This window comes from Carassius carassius, chromosome 20 (genome assembly GCF_963082965.1).
Source record: "Carassius carassius chromosome 20, fCarCar2.1, whole genome shotgun sequence".
In the NCBI taxonomy this organism is placed as follows: Eukaryota; Metazoa; Chordata; class Actinopteri; order Cypriniformes; family Cyprinidae; genus Carassius; species Carassius carassius.
In genome coordinates, this window is record NC_081774.1 from 19,040,758 (window position 1) to 19,058,823 (window position 18,066).

The following is an 18,066-nucleotide window of genomic DNA, read 5'->3' on the forward strand; positions in this document are numbered from 1 at the left end:
ATGTATTTATTTAGTAGTAGTTAACGTCGTGATACTGGTTTTATTATAAAATTATGTAAAGATGCAGCTGTGGGGAAAAATTTTTTGATTAGAAAATTAACACTTTTCTATAATTCGTTTAGTCTGCAGTTAAACTGCTTATTGCACATCTGGTGTGATAAATTATGTTTTCTCCTGTTCATTGCTTCGGTTATCACGGCAATTTCGACTTGTATATGAGGGATTATGTGGGTTTTAAATGTCACTCCCAAAACTTTCCTGCGTGAACAGGATGGAAAATCTAAATGGATTATATGTAGCCTAGAAAGAGAGATGCGTTGGCAGCCAGCCAGAGAGCAGAAATGGATTCGAATCACTGATCTATAAAAGAGAGTCATATATAGATCAGTGATTCGAATACTATAAACAACTGGGTACTACATTAAACTAAAGTAATTAATGCATGAAGATCAGTGGATGGCTGCAGTGAGCCACACATTCTGCCTGCTCACTACATCTTTCTAAACGTGAATTTTATTAATTAATATAAGTTATATTAAAATAATCTAACAATAAAATGCTTAAAAACCTCACCAATTAAGTTTAAAGATACTATATAGATACTGTTCCCAACTATATTTACATCAACTCATGCATATTTATATGAAATTAAACAATAATTGTATATATATATATATATATATATATATATATATATATATATATATATATATATATATATATATAATGTATAATATGTAATATATTAAATATCCTGAAGTGTGTTCATTTTAAAATTGTACTAATTTTTCCACTGCCCACTAGATGGGGCAATAAACAAATCAATTTTAAGTTTGATTCTGATTAGATGACGCTAGAAACGGGATGCTCCGCCCCTAAGATTGAAATGTCCAATAGTGTTCAGATTTTTTAATTCTGCCTTTCAAAGCAATCATTTTGATTGGATGTGGAATGCAGAGTGGGCGGAGTGCAAGATACGATGTTATATATGCGTAGAGCTCTCAACTTCAGTTTACAATTGACAAACACAGAGTAGTAACGTTATTACACGGTGGGTTGAGCAACGGCGTAAACGCTGGCGTCTCGAGGCTAGTATCGGGGTAAGAGATGACTCCCTTTCCACTAACTTAAATAATGATTTCAGCAAATCTCTTCGAGAAAAAAAAAAAAAAAACTCCAGTCTTTCTGACTGCAACCGCATGCAGCCCAGAGAATGGTTACTTGGTCATCCTGATTAAAAATAGCCTCTGACAGCTTGTAAAGTAAGATTAGATTGTTAATTGTTGTTGTTAAGATTAATAACTTGCATAGGAATTGTCAGTTGATCTATTTCTCAACCTTAATATCAAGTTAATTCAATAGTATTTATTTATTTTTGTCAAGTTTCCTAACTTTTTTGCCTCTCGTAATGTAAAAAATATTAAAAGTCGGTAACGTTACATTAGCTTTCTTCTTAGTCTCTCAAGAGCATCTGTTCAGGGCCATGTTGATGCTGTTTCTGTCTGTCTGTGTAAACAGGAGTCATCTGTTGAAGACCACCTTGAGGTGATCAGATCAGAGGTGATCAGTATATTTGATTGAGAGGAGCCATTGCACAGTAATTAAGACACAAAGCTGCATATTATTATCTGACCATTTGAAAACATGGTGCAAAACAAAATTACAGAGGTCACAGGATTCCATCGCTCCTTCAAGGTTGGTAACGACTTGAGATTTACCAGAAAGTGTTTTATGTGAAATAGCAGACTTTAATTTGACACTTTCTCCTGTTCCCAGGGGCAAAACCCTTTCAAAACTGATGAATTAATAGATTTGGAACTCCATGTTGACTCATCTTTCAAGTTAGACCGCTCATCAAGGCCTGGTACAGCTATTTTGCCTACATTTTCCTTAATATTGATTGTCATTATCAGTCTTTGAGGTTGACGTAAACCCTGATGAGATACTTGAGGAGGTATTGCATATCTCTCATGCTTTGTTAGGCAAAGTTCATAGCAGATTAGAGTGATGGACTTGGCACACATTGTTCATCTTAACTGTTTTTTTTAAAGACATGCCATCCAGCCAGCCCATCAATATCCCTGATGCCAAGAAGAGAAATAAAAAGAAAAAACGATGCAGAGCCACTGACAGTTTCTCCGGACGTTTTGAAGGCAACCCCCCTTTTTTTATCTTCCGTACAGTAAATGCTCAAGCCTGGAGTAGAGGTTCACTGTCTGTAGAGTATAACTATAAACATTTTTCTCTGCAGATGTTTACAAACTACAAAATGAGATTCTTGGAGAAGGGGCTTATGCTGTTGTTCAGACCTGCATCAATCTGATCACCAATAAAGAATATGCAGTAAAGGCAAGTATCAGCACCCCATTTTATTTAAAGCCGCATATTGGCAAACAAACTGTTGTCAGTGCTCCTACAACCATCGAATGATCAGTGTCTTATCTATGTTCAGGTTAAACTCCAGTTGCACTAGCAAAATACCCTCTTAAGCCATACTCTCTTTATGATTGCTCTGATTTCAACCAGAAAATAAAAAGCTTGAGTAGCAAATTAAAGTATATTTAAAAATTATTTGCTTCATTTTAATTTCATGACAAAAAAAAAACAAACAAAAACTAAATAGGAGCTGAAAAATTAAGCGACATAAAAAACAAAACAAAAACACGTATAGTTTGTTATAATATTCTGATGTATAGAGAAAATTAAATGTATTATAAAATTTATTTTAATGTAATACAATTATGTATTTTAATAGAATTCTAATATTTCATTTATTGATTTAAATTGCCCCTTAAAGGAATAGTTCACCCAAAATGAAAATTATCATAATTTACAGTACTTGCCCTCATGTCGTTCCAAACCTGTATGAGCATGAGTATGTTGAATGTAAAATTATATTTTGAAGAATACCGGTAGTCAAACAGTTGTTGGTCCCCATTGACTTCCATAATACGAAAAGGAAAACTTTCCAGTGGGAACTTTCCAAGTCAGTGGTGACCATCAACTGTTTGATTACCGGCATTCTTCAAAATATCATCTTTTACATTCAACATAAGAAACGAGCTCATACAGGTTTGGAATGACATAAGTGTGAGTAAATGACGGTTTAATTTTTCATTTGTGAACTATACCTTTAATGGAATGAATAGGGCTATTTCTGGTGCATCAAAAATGTGACGGATTAATAGAAATGATATTGTGCAATCTGAACAGACTAAGACTAAAAGGGGAACAGGCTTAAAGATTGGATTCTTCTGCAAAACTCTAAATCTAAATTTGAGTAGCAGGAGGACATTGTTAGTATGTTCTCTTAAATTATGTTAGAGTGTCAGTGGTTTATTACTGAAGACTCCCAAGTGTTTGACACTAAGAATTTGAATTGAGGGAAGCAAACTTTGGCTCTTAGTTTTGTGTCCTACCTTCAATGTAGAGTGTTGCATAAGAATAAAAGGGGGTTTATGCTGGGACAGGTGGCTTTGTAACAGTGTTTCAGCCCTCTTCAGGAAATACAGGACTCTAGCTTTCATTCATGGTCATTTGAGCTGTGTCCATTTTATTTATGTGTACTTCTCTCTGGAACAATGTCCTTCCAGCTACTGTGCTGCTGCTGCACCTGTGGAACAAAAATATAAATGACCACAGTGCCTGCTCAGCAGAGAAACTTCCTCTTTGCAGTTGTTGATATTGTTTAGCAGGACATGTAATGTTTGAAAAAGCAGTGCGGTATCTCTTGCTACATCAATTTGATACATCACTTCATGTGTCATTTCATCGCAAATGTTCTGTAACTTGCCAAAGGGAATGCAAAATTGAAAATGCCAGGTTCTCCACATTGCTGATGTCATGAAATATTGTCAGATTCCAAGAGTCTTATGATCTGGTGCTCTTATGGAAGCTGTAGATAGATGAATTTTGTAGTTTGCATCCCATTTGCTGTGGATTGTATAATTAGGTTGAAGTGTTTGGCTAATGCTTAACCTTTTGGGATACTGTAGCCATGCTTATCTACATATTAAAATGAATGGACATAACATGGAATAATAGTCGTATGCCAGTGTAAATGGATTTTATTAGGTACAGTCAAAGGGACAGATGGTAGATAAACCAGTATATGCATTGAATTAAGAGAGACAACTCATTTTTTTTAAACCCCAAGCCCTTTAGAAACATACTACTGTTCAAAGGTTTGGCGATGGTAAGTTTGGTCTTAAAGATTTATTTTTTTTATTTTGCAAGGGTGCATTAAATTAATTGTTAACAATTGTTAACTGTTTGTTGTGAGACCTGATTGTCTGTCTAGTCCTCCAGTTTGTAAAGCCTGCTGACCATGTGGCGACCTGCTGAATTAGTAGTCCGAGATGTTCTTTTGTAGGCAGGCAGTGGCGTGTCATCTGTGTGCTTGCTAATCTGAGAGTTATCCACAGAAGGACATGCAGATCTGGTCACTGGTATTAGGTCACTAATATGATGTTTCAATGTCATACAGATAATTGAGAAGAGGCCAGGCCACAGTAGGAGCCGTGTTTTCAGGGAGGTGGAAATGCTCTACCAGTGCCAGGGCCACAGGTACAGGATTCTCTGTGTGACACTACTCATTGCATATAAGGGAAAAATAGCATTTAATGGTCACCGAAATCCCAAAGTGCATTGTGACAAAAATAAGTCCAACATGGTGGCCAAGGGTAGAGAAATTTTATTTAATACTTCAAACTAAACTAAAGTACTGATTTAAAAATTGCTCTGATGTGATTAGATTATTCATGTATCATGCGGTTAGCTTGGTTAAATGAAAACTGTATTGAAACCAATTGGAGTTGAGTTTTATGATTATCAGGATGCCGCCTTAGACTGCTGCCTACATAGACCGCAAGACGAGGTTTTGGAACAAAGCTTGAGAAGCTCATTAAGACTAATTGAAAAAGATTCCTTTAAGCCTCCTTGCCATGTAATTGATGGATAATGTTAATGTCTTTTCTCACCAGAAACATTTTGGAACTGGTTGAATACTTTGAGGAAGAGGACAATTTTTATTTAGTCTTTGAGAAACTGAGAGGCGGTAAGTTGTGTGTGGGTTGTGGGTTTTTTATTTATTTATTTTTTTAAATTGTTTCATTGTATTGTTTTAATTAAAACCACTAAGTTATAGGTATAGTTCACCCAAAAATGAAAGTTTTAGTTTTCTTATGTTGTAGAGAAAGAAAAAAAAAGATATTTTGGAAAATTCTGGTAAACAATCAGCTGATGGTCCCCTTTAACTTCCATATTTCTTTCCCTGATATGGAAGTCAATGGGGACCTCAACTGTTTCAGTTCAATTGTTACTTTCAACTTCTTCAATTATTCTTATGTTCATTTGAGTTCAATATAAGAAAAACATATTCCAGTTTGGAGTGATGAGGGTGACTAAATGATGAAAATCATTCATTTTGGGGTGAACTATTCCTTTATTTTAAATAGTTTTTTTGTGTGTATTTTTCATCAAATAAATGCAGCCTTCGTGAGCATAAGACACCCGAGAAACATGAAGATAAAAAAAAAAACACTTTTTAAAACTGGTTTGTATTCATTTTGTAAAGAATCTATAATCCTAAATCTTTATGCATCCATTTTTATTCACAGGTTCTATCTTGACTCACATACACCGAAGACAACACTTCAATGAGCAGGAAGCCAGCATAGTGGTGCAGGACATCGCCAGTGCTCTGGACTTCCTACACAACAAAGGTTGAGACCTTTAGTGTTGATTAGGACTGCACGATTAATCGCATGCCATTGCCATGCGTGTCTCGTTAGTAAAGCCGGTTCTGTGATTACCAGTAAATGTCCATCACCTTCTTTCAAATGGAGCGGCACTAAATGGACAGAGCCGTAGTTCGCTGACAAGCTATGCAATATCGCGTTCATACTCGCAGATGAATCGCATGAATTGAAGTACCAATCACAGAACCAGCTTTACTAACAAGACACGCATGACAATCGCATGCGATTAATCGTGCAGCCCTAGTGTTGATACAACACAATGTTATTATGCATTCTATATATTATCAATATAGATAATTGTTTGTTATGTTTTGTTATAGGGATGGCACATCGAGACCTAAAGCCCGAGAACATCCTCTGTGAACATAGTGACAGGGTGAGTCTCTCTCTGTACATGAGGAGACATGAGACATCTGAGGAGAACACACATGCACTGCATTTCTGACCAGATTTTTGACAAATCTGTTGGGTACAGTAACATTTTACGTGCTTTTTGTGCTCTTGAACGAAAACGTTTGACCCGTTTGTGTTTAGAAAAACTCAGTGGGCACTCTTAAAGGATTAGTCCACTTTCAAATAAAACATTTCTTCATAATTTATTCACCACCATGTCATCCAAGATGTTATATCGGTCTTTTTCAGTCAAAAAGAAATTAAGGTTTTCGATGAAAACATTCCAGTAGTATTCTCCTTATAGTGGACCTCAACAGCTACCAAATGGTCAAAATTACATTTTCAGTGAAGCTTCAAAGGCCTCTACACGATACCAGATGAGGAATAGGAGTCTTATCTAGTGAAACGATTGGTCATTTCCTAAAAATTTTTTATATGCTTTAGAAACTGAAATGCTCGCCTTGCAATACTGTGCAATGCGTGTCCACGACTTCACAGAATACTTAATTTCATTGAAAAGGTCGCGCGTGATGTAGGTGGTTGTACCAACTCTGTGTTTAAAAGTCGAACGTGCAAAGACATAGTCAAACGTCGTTTACAAAAAATGTTAATGTGTTATTTGAACATGCAACAGCTTTTGGTCTCATGTAGAGCACATTTGAAGCTGCACTGAAACTGTAATTTTGACCTTCAGCCATTTGGTAGTTGTTGAAGTCCATTATAAAGAGAATAATCCTGGAATGATTTCATCAAAAACCTTAATTTCTTTTCAACTAAAGAAAGCGAGACTTAACATCTTGGATGACATGGGGGGGGGGGGTGTTGGGTGGTGAATTAAGTGAACTAATCCTTTAACTAATTTTACAGTGGAATTTATGGATTTTTTTTTTTTTTTTTTCTTCTGTAGATCTCTCCTGTGAAGATCTGCGATTTTGATTTGGGAAGTGGGATCAAACTGAATAGTGACCGATCTCCCATCTCCACCCCTGAGCTCTTGACTCCGGTGAGTTTAACACGTGTACATTAAAGGGATAGATCACCCAAAAATGGAAACTGTCATTAATTACTCACCCTCATGACATTCCAAACCCCTAAGACCTGCGTTCATCTTTGGAACACAAATTAAGATATTTTGGATGGAATCTGAGAGCTCCCTGAGCCTGTATAGACAGTAAGGATATTACCACATTGCAAGGACATCCGCAGGATTGCCAATGACCTATATGATCTCATATTAAATTAGAGTAAATGGTAAATAACGTGCTGCAATTAAATTGTGGTGTGCTCTGTTTGGCCAGCTATTCAGTGGATCGTGATTGGCCGAATACCTCAAGCATGTGACTGAAATGTTACGCCCCTTAACATACGCTGATACAGATGCACGATGAGACAAAACCAGAAAAACACATTACAAACGAGGCTTTTGAAGCATTCCAGTGGGGACATACAGTAATTACTGATTATAATGACACATACTGACACATTTTTACATGTTGCGTATTGCCCTGAATAAACATAAAACCATGTCTGCATTTGTGATTGGAGAAGCGACAAACAGCAAGCACTATTCTACACTGCAGTAGCACGTCAGTAGCAAATCCTTTCAATATGAAAATGTACTTACAGGCTGTGAGTCAGCATTATTTGTCAGAACACTGGCATTGTAGGTTACTCTCACAGGAAACAGTCCTAGTCCTCCGTAAAATGTATCTCGCACGTATGAATATTTGGTTTGAACTGTTCTGGAACAGTGTTTTAAAAACAACTTAACCACTGATTTCTAGTTGTTGTGTGCTCTTTTGAAAGGACAAAGTAGTTTCGCTTTCACAAAGAAATACATGGCATCTTCATGCCATGGAGGCTTCAGCAACAATGCTACAGCGAGAATAAAAGCCTTTTTTTGCGTGAATATTTTGCCAGGTTATGCAAATCTTCCCACACAGTGACATAGACGTGGGGGCTTATTTAAACGAGCCATTTTTGGAGGATGTGGATGAGTCTTAACTTTTATAAAGAATATCTCTTTGGGTTTGAGACTTTAGTCTTTGCCACTTTAGGGATCTTATCTATGCACGAACAGCTTGTAACACTCCAAAGATAAAGGAAAACTTGAAATCGTATCATATGACCCCTTTAAAGATTTTTGAAGGCTGATTCACAATTATGTTTACATATAGACATATAGTGTCACCTACATTTAATTTGGTGTTACATAAATCAAGCCACTAAATCTAGCCAGTGTTTTAAATGCCATTTTTATTGCCACTTCACTGCATTGGACTTCTAGATATCAAAATAAGTAGAGCACAGATGAAGGTTATTGATTTAAAGCCAAAGCCAATAAACCTCAAAGTAACCACCTCCAGTAACCAAGTTTTGTGAGCGTTGAACATCTGTTTTCATGTGAATCGGTACCTTGGGTCACAGAATTGTTAAGATTACACAGATCAAGGAACACCGTAAACGAGTTTTTATTAGCTCTCCGAGTCTGAAGGGAACAGGCAAGGTTATTTTAATGTGAATGTCTTCATGAACCGAGACCATAAACAAAATTCCTCATGGAAATCTTTTCACCCATACCTCAGTCTTTTCACCACACCCTGGGGTTTTCAGATGCTTTTGAAGTGTTCAGACTGGGTTGCTAGATATTTTTGGTTTTGTATGGTCTGCTCTTTCTGATGTCTAGGAGTTTTTCCTTTTTTATTAAGAGTTTCCTCTGCACCTGGAAGGTGGTGGATCAGAACTTGTGATGGTGAACCCTCTCCATTTACATTTTTGATTTAAGCGTAACTGCACCAGGATGTTCAAGAACAAATCCAGAGCACAGTTCTGTGTGGCATTTTACCTTTTTGTCAACTAATTTCAAGCATTGACTTTTCTCTCTGTAGCATAATGGGTTTAGTTCTCCCAAAATCAAAAATGGTCACGTTATTCCAAACAAAGAGACATGTTCATCTTCAAAACATGCAAAGGTATTTATTTTTTTCTAATGAAAACTGAGATTGTTTCTTCATTAAATTATTACCTCTAAAACTGATCATAAAGTTTATGAAGACCTCTTTAAAGTAATCTAACTGAACTGAGAAGTTTAATCCAAGTCTTTAGAAGACTTGCACTCACTTCGTGATGAACCGATTTAATTTAGCCATTTACTCCCATTAAAAAATTTATTAACACTTCAAATATGATAAATGGAAGCTGAACGTGCTTGATAAATCTTGTGGGTTTTGAACATTGAATTACAGATTATACAGTTTTCACTTTGGGTAAACTATCACTTTGAATACTGTTGATGTGGATTTACTTCAGGGATAGGCAACTCCAGTCCTGGAGGGCCACTATCCTGCAGAGTTTAGCTTCAGCCCTCATAAATACTCACCTGCCTGTATCTATCTTATAATCCCGAAAACACTGATTGCCTTGTTCAGGTGTTTAATGAGGGGTTGGAGCTAAACTCTGCAGGACAGTGGCCCTCCAGGACCGAAGTTGCCTATCCCTGATTTACTTGCTAGAACAGTGACCAGGGAAACTCCCTGGTCTTGCCAGAGCTAAAGTCCTGTCTTGCCATGATATCATTTCCTTCATAAACATCCGAGAACCATAAACATCCGAGAACATACATTTATTATGACTTACGCAATGCCAGTGTTAACTTTCAGTGGCTTGTGGTCAATGACAGAAACCGGAAGACTTATTTATCGTTTACATTCAGGCTTGCCCTCTTTTGCTCTGTGCACCATAATAACACTCTTGTACCCAGCAAACTATGCAAATCCTTACTCGGTAACGTACATGTTGTCTGGAAACACCGTTTTTTTTTTGTTTTTTTTTTAATGATGAGAGGAAGCGGGTGGGACTGGTTCTAAGTGACAGCAAATCTAAGATTCCTCGTGGACAGAGGAGCGTTATGTAAGAGCCCAGTCATGCTGAAAGCAAAACCAGCCAGACAATAAACTGTCTATTGGGGATCATTGCTGGACTGTCTGGGATTTGTTGAATCACAATCTACTTCTATTCCTGTTGTGGGACAAGTAGTATGATTAGTACAATTAGGTGATCTTTTATGAACTTTGATTTGTTAGCTAAAAACTCTTACTTCAGATTACAAGGGTTGCTTATGATAAAACCAAAGAGTCGCATTTTTATCGTGGCACACTATTTTTCTCTATCGCGTTTCCTTCAAAGTGATGCCCCTGTCATGTTTACAGAGCTCGGACGGTTTGAGGGAACGTGTCGTGTGCTTGCGAGGTTACTGAGGCTTAGCCATAGATTTGTCAGGGTCAGAGAGATGGCAGTCCTGGCTTATTTTTTGGAGTGTCCTCTAAGGACATGTAGTCTCCTCCCCCTTGGCCTGCAAATAAACATCGGCATAATGTCTTCAGCTTCCTCAGTTTGCTTCAGTGACTCATATAGTAGCTGTATAACAATCTTTTACCAGACAGCTGCACTTCCATAAAAATAAACAAATTTGCTCATGTCCCGCTAACCTCCTTGGTTCGCTCCCCTGAGTGTTTCTTCATTGCATTAAGTATAAGTGCACCATTCAGAATGTCCATTCGTATGTGTGTGTTATGTAACACTCTAGCAGGGTTGGCACTTGTTTATCTCCAGCTGGTGTAGAGCGGCTTAAATCCTTTTTTCTTTTTTCCTCCCCAAGCAGTAACCTTTTGGACTAGTTTCCACATGATATATTGCAGACAGCGGCAGCAGCCTGTGGGCCCTGCTGGAACAGTTGTCTGCTGACGCACCCAGGTCTGAATCGGATCAGGCCACCCCAGCTTAACTCCGAACAATGAACTTGATAATGCCCTGCAGGTGAAAACAAACAGCAGAGGCCAAGCTGAGGGAGTGCTGGTAGCTCTGGTAAATGCTGTAGCTCTAGATAGCTCACCTTGTAGTTTATTGTACTTTTGAACTTGTTGTCCAACCAAGTGACATGATGATGGGACAGTAATAGTAAACATGAAGTGAAACCAAGATTGTTCCTCTCTGCTCTACCCACTGAGTTCTTGTGGCTTTTAAAACCCATGTGGGGAATTTGTGGACTTTTCCTTGTGTATGAGGACTTTTACAGTATGTACTTAAAGGTTTCTTTTATTCCTACAGTGTGGCTCAGCTGAATACATGGCTCCTGAGGTGGTGGAGGCCTTTAATGAGGAAGCTAGCATCTATGACAAGCGCTGTGACCTGTGGAGCCTTGGTGTCATCCTCTACATCATGCTGAGTGGATACCCACCCTTTGTGGGTCACTGTGGAACAGACTGTGGTTGGGATTGGGGAGAGCCCTGCCAAGCCTGCCAGGTACACCACATACTTTGGCAAGATGCATGGTTTTCTGGGAAATCGTTCAGTATCGAAAGTGGAGAAAGTTGAAAACTTTCCATGGAATTGTAGCAGGTCTAGCCACCTGGTTTCATAGTAAGAGTTTGACAATTTTGGGCTGCATTGTCACAAGTTTATTTACATTTTGCCAATTTAAAAAGGTAAAAAAAAACCTTAGGGTTGAGGCTGAATGGTGATTTTTGCTTCTGCAAATCGATTTTTAATACCACTTATCACAATGCGTCCACAGAGCATGCTGTTTGAGAGTATTCAGGAAGGCAAGTACGAGTTTCCAGAGAAGGACTGGGCACACATCTCTCCTGCAGCCAAAGACCTCATCACCAAGCTGTTGGTGCAGGATGCCAAAGACCGCCTCAGTGCTGCCCAGGTTCTGCAGCATCCTTGGGTCAAGGGGGTATGTCCATTTTAATTTCCATCTCTAGGATTCCTGAGATTATTTCACATTAATTATTTGCTTCTTGGGCTGTAAATCATGTTTTCTGACACATTTCTGTTGTTCTTCACCTTAGTGTGCACCCAACACTGTGTCTGCATTCATATTACATCAGAGGTGAGTATATTGCATACTAAATGTCCTGATATACTCGCAACAAAGTTATTTTTCCTTCTTCGCTTGGAGGGTCAAAAGAAGTTTGAAATACCTGAGCACACCTACTGATTAGGGTTATTTCACCCAAAAATGAAAATTCTGTCATTTAATTACTCGCCCTCATGTCCTTCAAAACCTGGAAGACCTTCTTTCATCTTTGGAATACAAATAAAGATATTTTTTATTAAAAAATTTGCTTTTTGACCCTGCATAGACAAAAATGCAACTACCACGTTCAAGGCCCAGGAAGGTTGTAAGGACATTTTTAAAATGGCCCATGTGACATCAGTGGTTCAACTTTAATTTTACAAAGCTACAGTTGAATGCTTTTTGTGTGCAAAGAAAACAGAAGTAACTTGTCACCGTTCACTGCCATTCATGAAAGTACCACAACGTTGATGTCATATGGATTATTTCAAAGATGTCCTTGCAACGTTTCTAGGATTGGGAAAATGTCAGTAACTCTGCAGTCTATCCAGGGTCAGAAAGCTCTTGGATTTAAACAAAAATATCTTAATTTGTGTTACGAAGATCTTGCAGGTTTGGAATGACATGAGGGTCATTCCAAACCTGCAATTAAAGACAGATTGTTCATTTTTGGGTGAACTATCGTCATAAGAAATTGCCTTGGAGCAATGGAACTGTAGTTCAAAGTGGTTTACCCGCCAGAGCAACTTTTTCAGAAATTTCATTTTGGCAAGCAAACCCCGTTTTACATTGATGTTGTTTGGAATGACGCCATGCCAGTTTGTTCTTCAATTTGGCTTAAAGTAAAATGGGGGCTTAATGATACACTTATAAATTTCAGCAGCAATAGACTGGGGGAACTATGACGTCACTCTGTAGGCGGATCTGCTGTTAGCATTACACTGGTTCCTTTGACAAAAAGCCAACAGGATTTTTCCATAGGCTTTTGAAATAATTGCCAAAATAAGCTCGGTGTTCAATTATAGTTCATGAAACTTTCACGTTTTCTAAATAAAAGTACCAGAACTTAAAAGCTAAACTTATCCTATAAACGAACTACAGCACCCCGGTCGCTCGCCTTCACCGTCACCACCATCAAGCTTCCTGTAACTTTTTCAAACTTATTTTTAACGTGTTCAGTGAAAAGGATTTACTCTGTATATTAATTTTAATCCACGCTACATGAACCTTTTCATATAAACTGGAATAAATACAAAACTAGAGCCAAACTGAAATGAGACGATAATAAAAAAATAGTGAATAAATGAAAGAATTATAACTAAATAACAATCCTTGATTTAAGATGAATATTTTAATTAAAAACGTGTCTCCAAGAACTATTCAATAAAATTCGAGTGCATTTAATCTAGTACGTAACAGCCGGTTGAGCAAGTTTTTGGATATGAAATTAAATTAAACTTGTTTTAGTGAATAAAGTACTATAATTCAGCTTTGTTAGGGTGGGTACACAATGTTATTTTATCCTTGCTTCTAGGAAATCCTCATGCTTTCTAACAGCTTCATGTGGCTGTAAACATTAACGATGCATAGTGCTTAAAGCCATGTTAAAGGTAAAAGTTTCACTTTCACCATGACTATGCCGGTAAATATGGTGTTTACATGGAATAATTGTAATGGTTTACCTTATGAACCCAGAGTCCTCCGCATCAGTAGGAATAGAAAGCGATAAACGAGCATCTTCCAGCTGAAGACGTGTAGCATTTCAGGGCATAAAAAATTGATAAACTGTTCGGCGTGATGTTTTATGTCTCCGGCGCCTGTAGTCCCAAATATCAACTTGTTAGTCTTTTTTGAGAAACGTATCAGTTAAAAAAAAAAAATCATGAGTGGGGTGTAACTGGTGTGTTTTATGTCATAGAGTAAAACATGAAAATATCTCGAGCCTGTGTGAACCACGGACCTTATTTTAGGGATTTTACAAAAATCCCATACAAAAAAAAACCCATTGACTCTGGGACGATGGAACCAGAAGTGACATCATAGTTAGATTTACATTTTACATTTAATCATTTAGCAGACGCTTTTATCCAAAGCGACTTACAAATGAGAACAATAGAAGCCGTCAGGTCAACAAGGGAACAACAACAGTATACAAGTGCCATGACAAGTCTCAGTTAGTCTAGTATAGAACGCATAGGTAGGTTTTTTTTTTTTTTTTTTTTTTAAATTAAAAGACAAGAAAAGAAAAAGTGCTAGTGTTAGTTGGTTAAGTGCAGGTGAAAAAGATGAGTCTTAGATGAGAAAAGATGAGAGAGTTCCTCCACTCTATATTTTTGACCGAGAATAGCAGACCGTTAATCATGCCATCCTTGCATTCTGTGTTCTTTCTCCAGGGGTGGTAGTGCTCAGGACCTGACGTTCTTTGCGGGGCAGGCCGTAGCCATGAACCGACAGCTGGCTGAGAGGGAAGAGAGTGAGGAGCAGCAGCAGTTAGAGAAGGAGCTTACCTCCCCGCTTCTCCTCTCCTTCAGCTCTGGCTCCTTGCTGCTGTCTCCTTCCTCCAGGTCCAAGCTGGCCCTCCGCAGGAAGACCGCAGGCAGCCAGCACCGAGGGCCAGTGTGCGCTGCTGAACTACGCCAGCTCCTTGCCCCGCTTGTGATCGTAGGTGACTGTGCCTGATCTCTACCGCGTTTCCCAGCCTCTGCTCTCCATTGACGACTATTGATAACACTCTATCGAAATCTTCAACTAGGCAGTGCGTTGACATCTTTACCTCTCTGCCCACTTAATTTGTGGGCTCTAAGCTCTTGTGAGAAGCACTCTTATGTTTGTAGCACTTAAAGCACCTCAAAGGCCCCTGCAAACAGTTTTGACTGGGTAAAAAGCCTTGTTGTGGCCAGGAAAGACTTGTTGACGTCTGAGTCCCAGGAATCTGTCAATATAACAATGTTTACAAAAAACCTTGAACCAAAGTTCAGACTCAAGTTGCATCTAAAGCTGGACCCCACCTAAGCCATTTGATTTCTAAGCATCAGAAAAAACATTTTGCTCTTTGCCTTTGAGCTCACATGAGACCCCCAGAGGCCTAATCATTTGATTTGTACTTATGCCATGTTTGAGACCCATTTCTCACTCTCAAAGTAATATTGATGGCAGACGAGACCATGTAAGTGTTGCTGGGACTTAAGTGGCAAATGATTTATTATTCAAGTTATCCAGGGAAGAAAATTGCAGCCATGTTGTGTGGGGTTTCTCTAGTCTGAATTTATTTATCAAGGACCATGTTTATCAATTTCACTCCACTGTGTAAAAATTTCGAGCACCCCCTCGAAAATTAGATGTTTTCATCTCAAGGGGTTATCCTCCAATAAAATGAAATGAAAATGAAATTATTTTCTGCCAAATGCGAATCTCAGCAGTGTTTTCAGGGGGAACCTCAGGATCTGTCTCTGAGTTACCAAAGCATATTTTAAAGCAAAAAAGCCTCATTCTGTGTCCGTTCATTGGTGTTTTACATTTCAGTTTTGTCCTCGCACTGGAAAGGTTTGCCTTTTTCAGGGAGACGGAGCATTGCAGCGCAACTTTTGTACTTGGCCTCACAGGAAAACAGGAATCGGTTGCATAATCAGATTTCCTCCCCCTTTTCATTTCCTCATGTTCAATCCCCTTTTGACCTGCAATATAAGGAACTGCCAGAAGTCCATTTCAAGGTTTTGTAGCACATTTATAGATTATCTTCCATTTTAATTTCAAAACCCAATTTCACCATTCATTCAGGTAGTCATTGAACATTTCGTGAACACACGGGCTCTGTCAATGACTCCATTTACTGTTTGAATAAAGGTGATTATTCCATGAAAAGTCCTCTGTTAGCCTTCATTTTGTACTTGTAGACTGATATCTAATGAAAAGGTGAAGGTCAGATGCGCAATAAACCTCAAGGCATACCAATGTGCCATGCTGCTGTATTTTGCCCATTCCCTCGCCCCCACCCTCTTTTATTGTTTGTATGTTGAAAAGGGAGATTTTCATCTTCCTTTTTTTTTTTTTTTATTTTTTTTTTTTCGTAAATGTCAGGTTTTTTATTTTTATTTTTTTTTTTGGTCTTCAGTGATGCATAGACCGGCTCAAATGGTTCTTAAATGCTACTTGTTACGTTTTTTCAGCAATTTTTTTTCTAAGATTACTGAAGACACTGTAATCTTTGATCAAAGCTTATTATTTTTTTTTGGAATAGTGACACCAGCAAATCTGCAAAACAACCAAGAACAAAACCAAGTGCTTCTACTCGCTCTGAGTGAAGCAAAGCCTATGATGTATTGGTTCCTTTTTTTTCTCTCATGGGTTTTTTTTTCTAAAGCATTTGGTTCTTGAAATGCATACACAGTTGATTTCCTCTTTTTGTGACGGAAAACACCTTGGAATATGCTGAGTTTAGTCTTTCTTTCTGAGAGCGACCTCATTGTTTTTATTTTTTACTTGCCATGACATTTTCCCTGAATTTTTGTACCCCCTCATACATGAAAATTACTAGTCTACACTTATTTTAGGGACCAGTGGTGTAGCTTTCATGTTTCTTGTATTTTCATGTGGTTGTACCATTTTTTTTTGTTTCCCATCTGACCCTGGGGGGCCAAAATAAAGAACATGGAAAATTGTTCAACTTCAGTGGTTCGTTGTTTTCTTGTAACAACTCTCCTAATTGACTACATGTACCTTAACTCAGGGTATAATTACTCTTGTGGTTGTTGCTATTATTCCAAACAGCCTGCCACCAAAGTAAAGTTAATTTGTATTAAAAGAGAACCTCTGTATCTTTTAAAGATTTTTTTTTTTTTTTAATGATCAGCTTTTTCCACATTTCATATAAACCTAAATATAGAGAAATATTAAGAGAAAGTTTATATATTTATATACATTTTTGTTTTTTTCTCTCTTAAATTTTTTTTTCCACGAATTGTTTGTGCTCATTTGTCTCGATCACTGAACTTCTGTCCTTAATGTAAACGCTCTCGGACGTCATATTGACGTGTTTGGATAAGATCCTCGTGTCACATCAGCGAGACCTTCACTTAGACAAATACGTTGAGATAATGTTTCCGAATAACAGCACACGTGGATTTATTTACTGTTGGGTAAACGAGGGAAAATGTAGTTAATTGTAATATATCCAAATGTTTTATTTTATAAATATATATATTTTTGTCATTATTCTCAATGGCGATTATTTTGTGGTATATTATGTTGTTACAAAAATGAATTCAATGGAATGTTTAAGTATTTTTTTTAATATGCCATGCTGCTGCACAATGTTATTTACCTGAATATTTCCTAAGGATGAGCGACTTGTGTGTCAGAATAGCTAATGTTATGTTTATATATATATATATATATATATATATATATATATATATATATATATATATATATATGACTGGCAATAAAAAGCCCAGATAAACAGGAATAAACCGCTCTAAAGAAGGTGTATTGGAAAAGGCTGTTGAAAATAAACACGAGCGCCCCCAAGTGTTGAAATCCCGTCATTATTTTGTGTAAATTATATAACAGTATAATTAACCGTGTAGAGGAAATAAATTTTGTTTATAAATTATTTACAAAGAACATTTAACTTTTTTCCCCTGAAAATGTAAGATGCAGTCATTTATATTCAATTCAAAGTTCAAAAAAAAAAAAAAAGCTATATTGTCTTTGACAGATTCTTATACAAATAATTATTGATCAATGTGATAGGCTTTCCTGGATTCGAGACTTGAGAAAATGTATAAACATGGCTTTATTTAACTAGTTAGCTAGTTGTTAGTAAAAATGCTGATAGGACATTATAAAACACAAAGCTTTACCTGTAAAAAAAGTGTTCTTTTACATCATCTTCTGTAACTTCAGAAATCAAGAACTATGCAGAAAGAAAAGGTCAGGATCCACAAGAGCATCGGACATTTGAATTTGATATTTACAGATTCAGCCTAAGAAGAATATTGATTTTTTTTTTTTACATCATGCAAGAGAAGATACATGGAGAACATGATTTATTAG

The 18,066-nt window shown here is 37.3% G+C and overlaps 1 protein-coding gene across 1 annotated transcript; it reads left to right on the forward strand.

The window, feature by feature from the left end:
• Nucleotides 1-943: 943 nt before the first annotated feature.
• LOC132096607 (MAP kinase-interacting serine/threonine-protein kinase 2-like) lies at nucleotides 944-15,321 on the forward strand. The gene is made up of 14 exons (XM_059502067.1): nucleotides 944-1,100; nucleotides 1,519-1,695; nucleotides 1,777-1,864; nucleotides 2,052-2,153; nucleotides 2,252-2,349; nucleotides 4,487-4,566; nucleotides 4,983-5,056; nucleotides 5,619-5,723; nucleotides 6,080-6,135; nucleotides 7,060-7,155; nucleotides 11,259-11,453; nucleotides 11,725-11,889; nucleotides 12,005-12,045; nucleotides 14,406-15,321. Exons 2-14 carry the CDS (start codon nucleotides 1,645-1,647, stop codon nucleotides 14,689-14,691), a joined length of 1,437 nt encoding a protein of 478 aa, XP_059358050.1. The 5' UTR covers nucleotides 944-1,100; nucleotides 1,519-1,644; the 3' UTR covers nucleotides 14,692-15,321.
• The last annotated feature ends 2,745 nt before the right edge of the window (nucleotides 15,322-18,066 follow it).

What these genes read in the sequence shown, in the direction of transcription:
- LOC132096607 (XM_059502067.1), top strand. Translation starts at nt 1,645, where the DNA reads ATGGTGCAAAACAAAATTACAGAGGTCACAGGATTCCATCGCTCCTTC. An exon ending in GATTCCATCGCTCCTTCAAG is followed by an intron (nt 1,696 to 1,776) that starts GTTGGTAACGAC and finishes TCCTGTTCCCAG; the next exon opens with GGGCAAAACCCTTTCAAAAC. An exon ending in AGCCCTGCCAAGCCTGCCAG is followed by an intron (nt 11,454 to 11,724) that starts GTACACCACATA and finishes ATGCGTCCACAG; the next exon opens with AGCATGCTGTTTGAGAGTAT.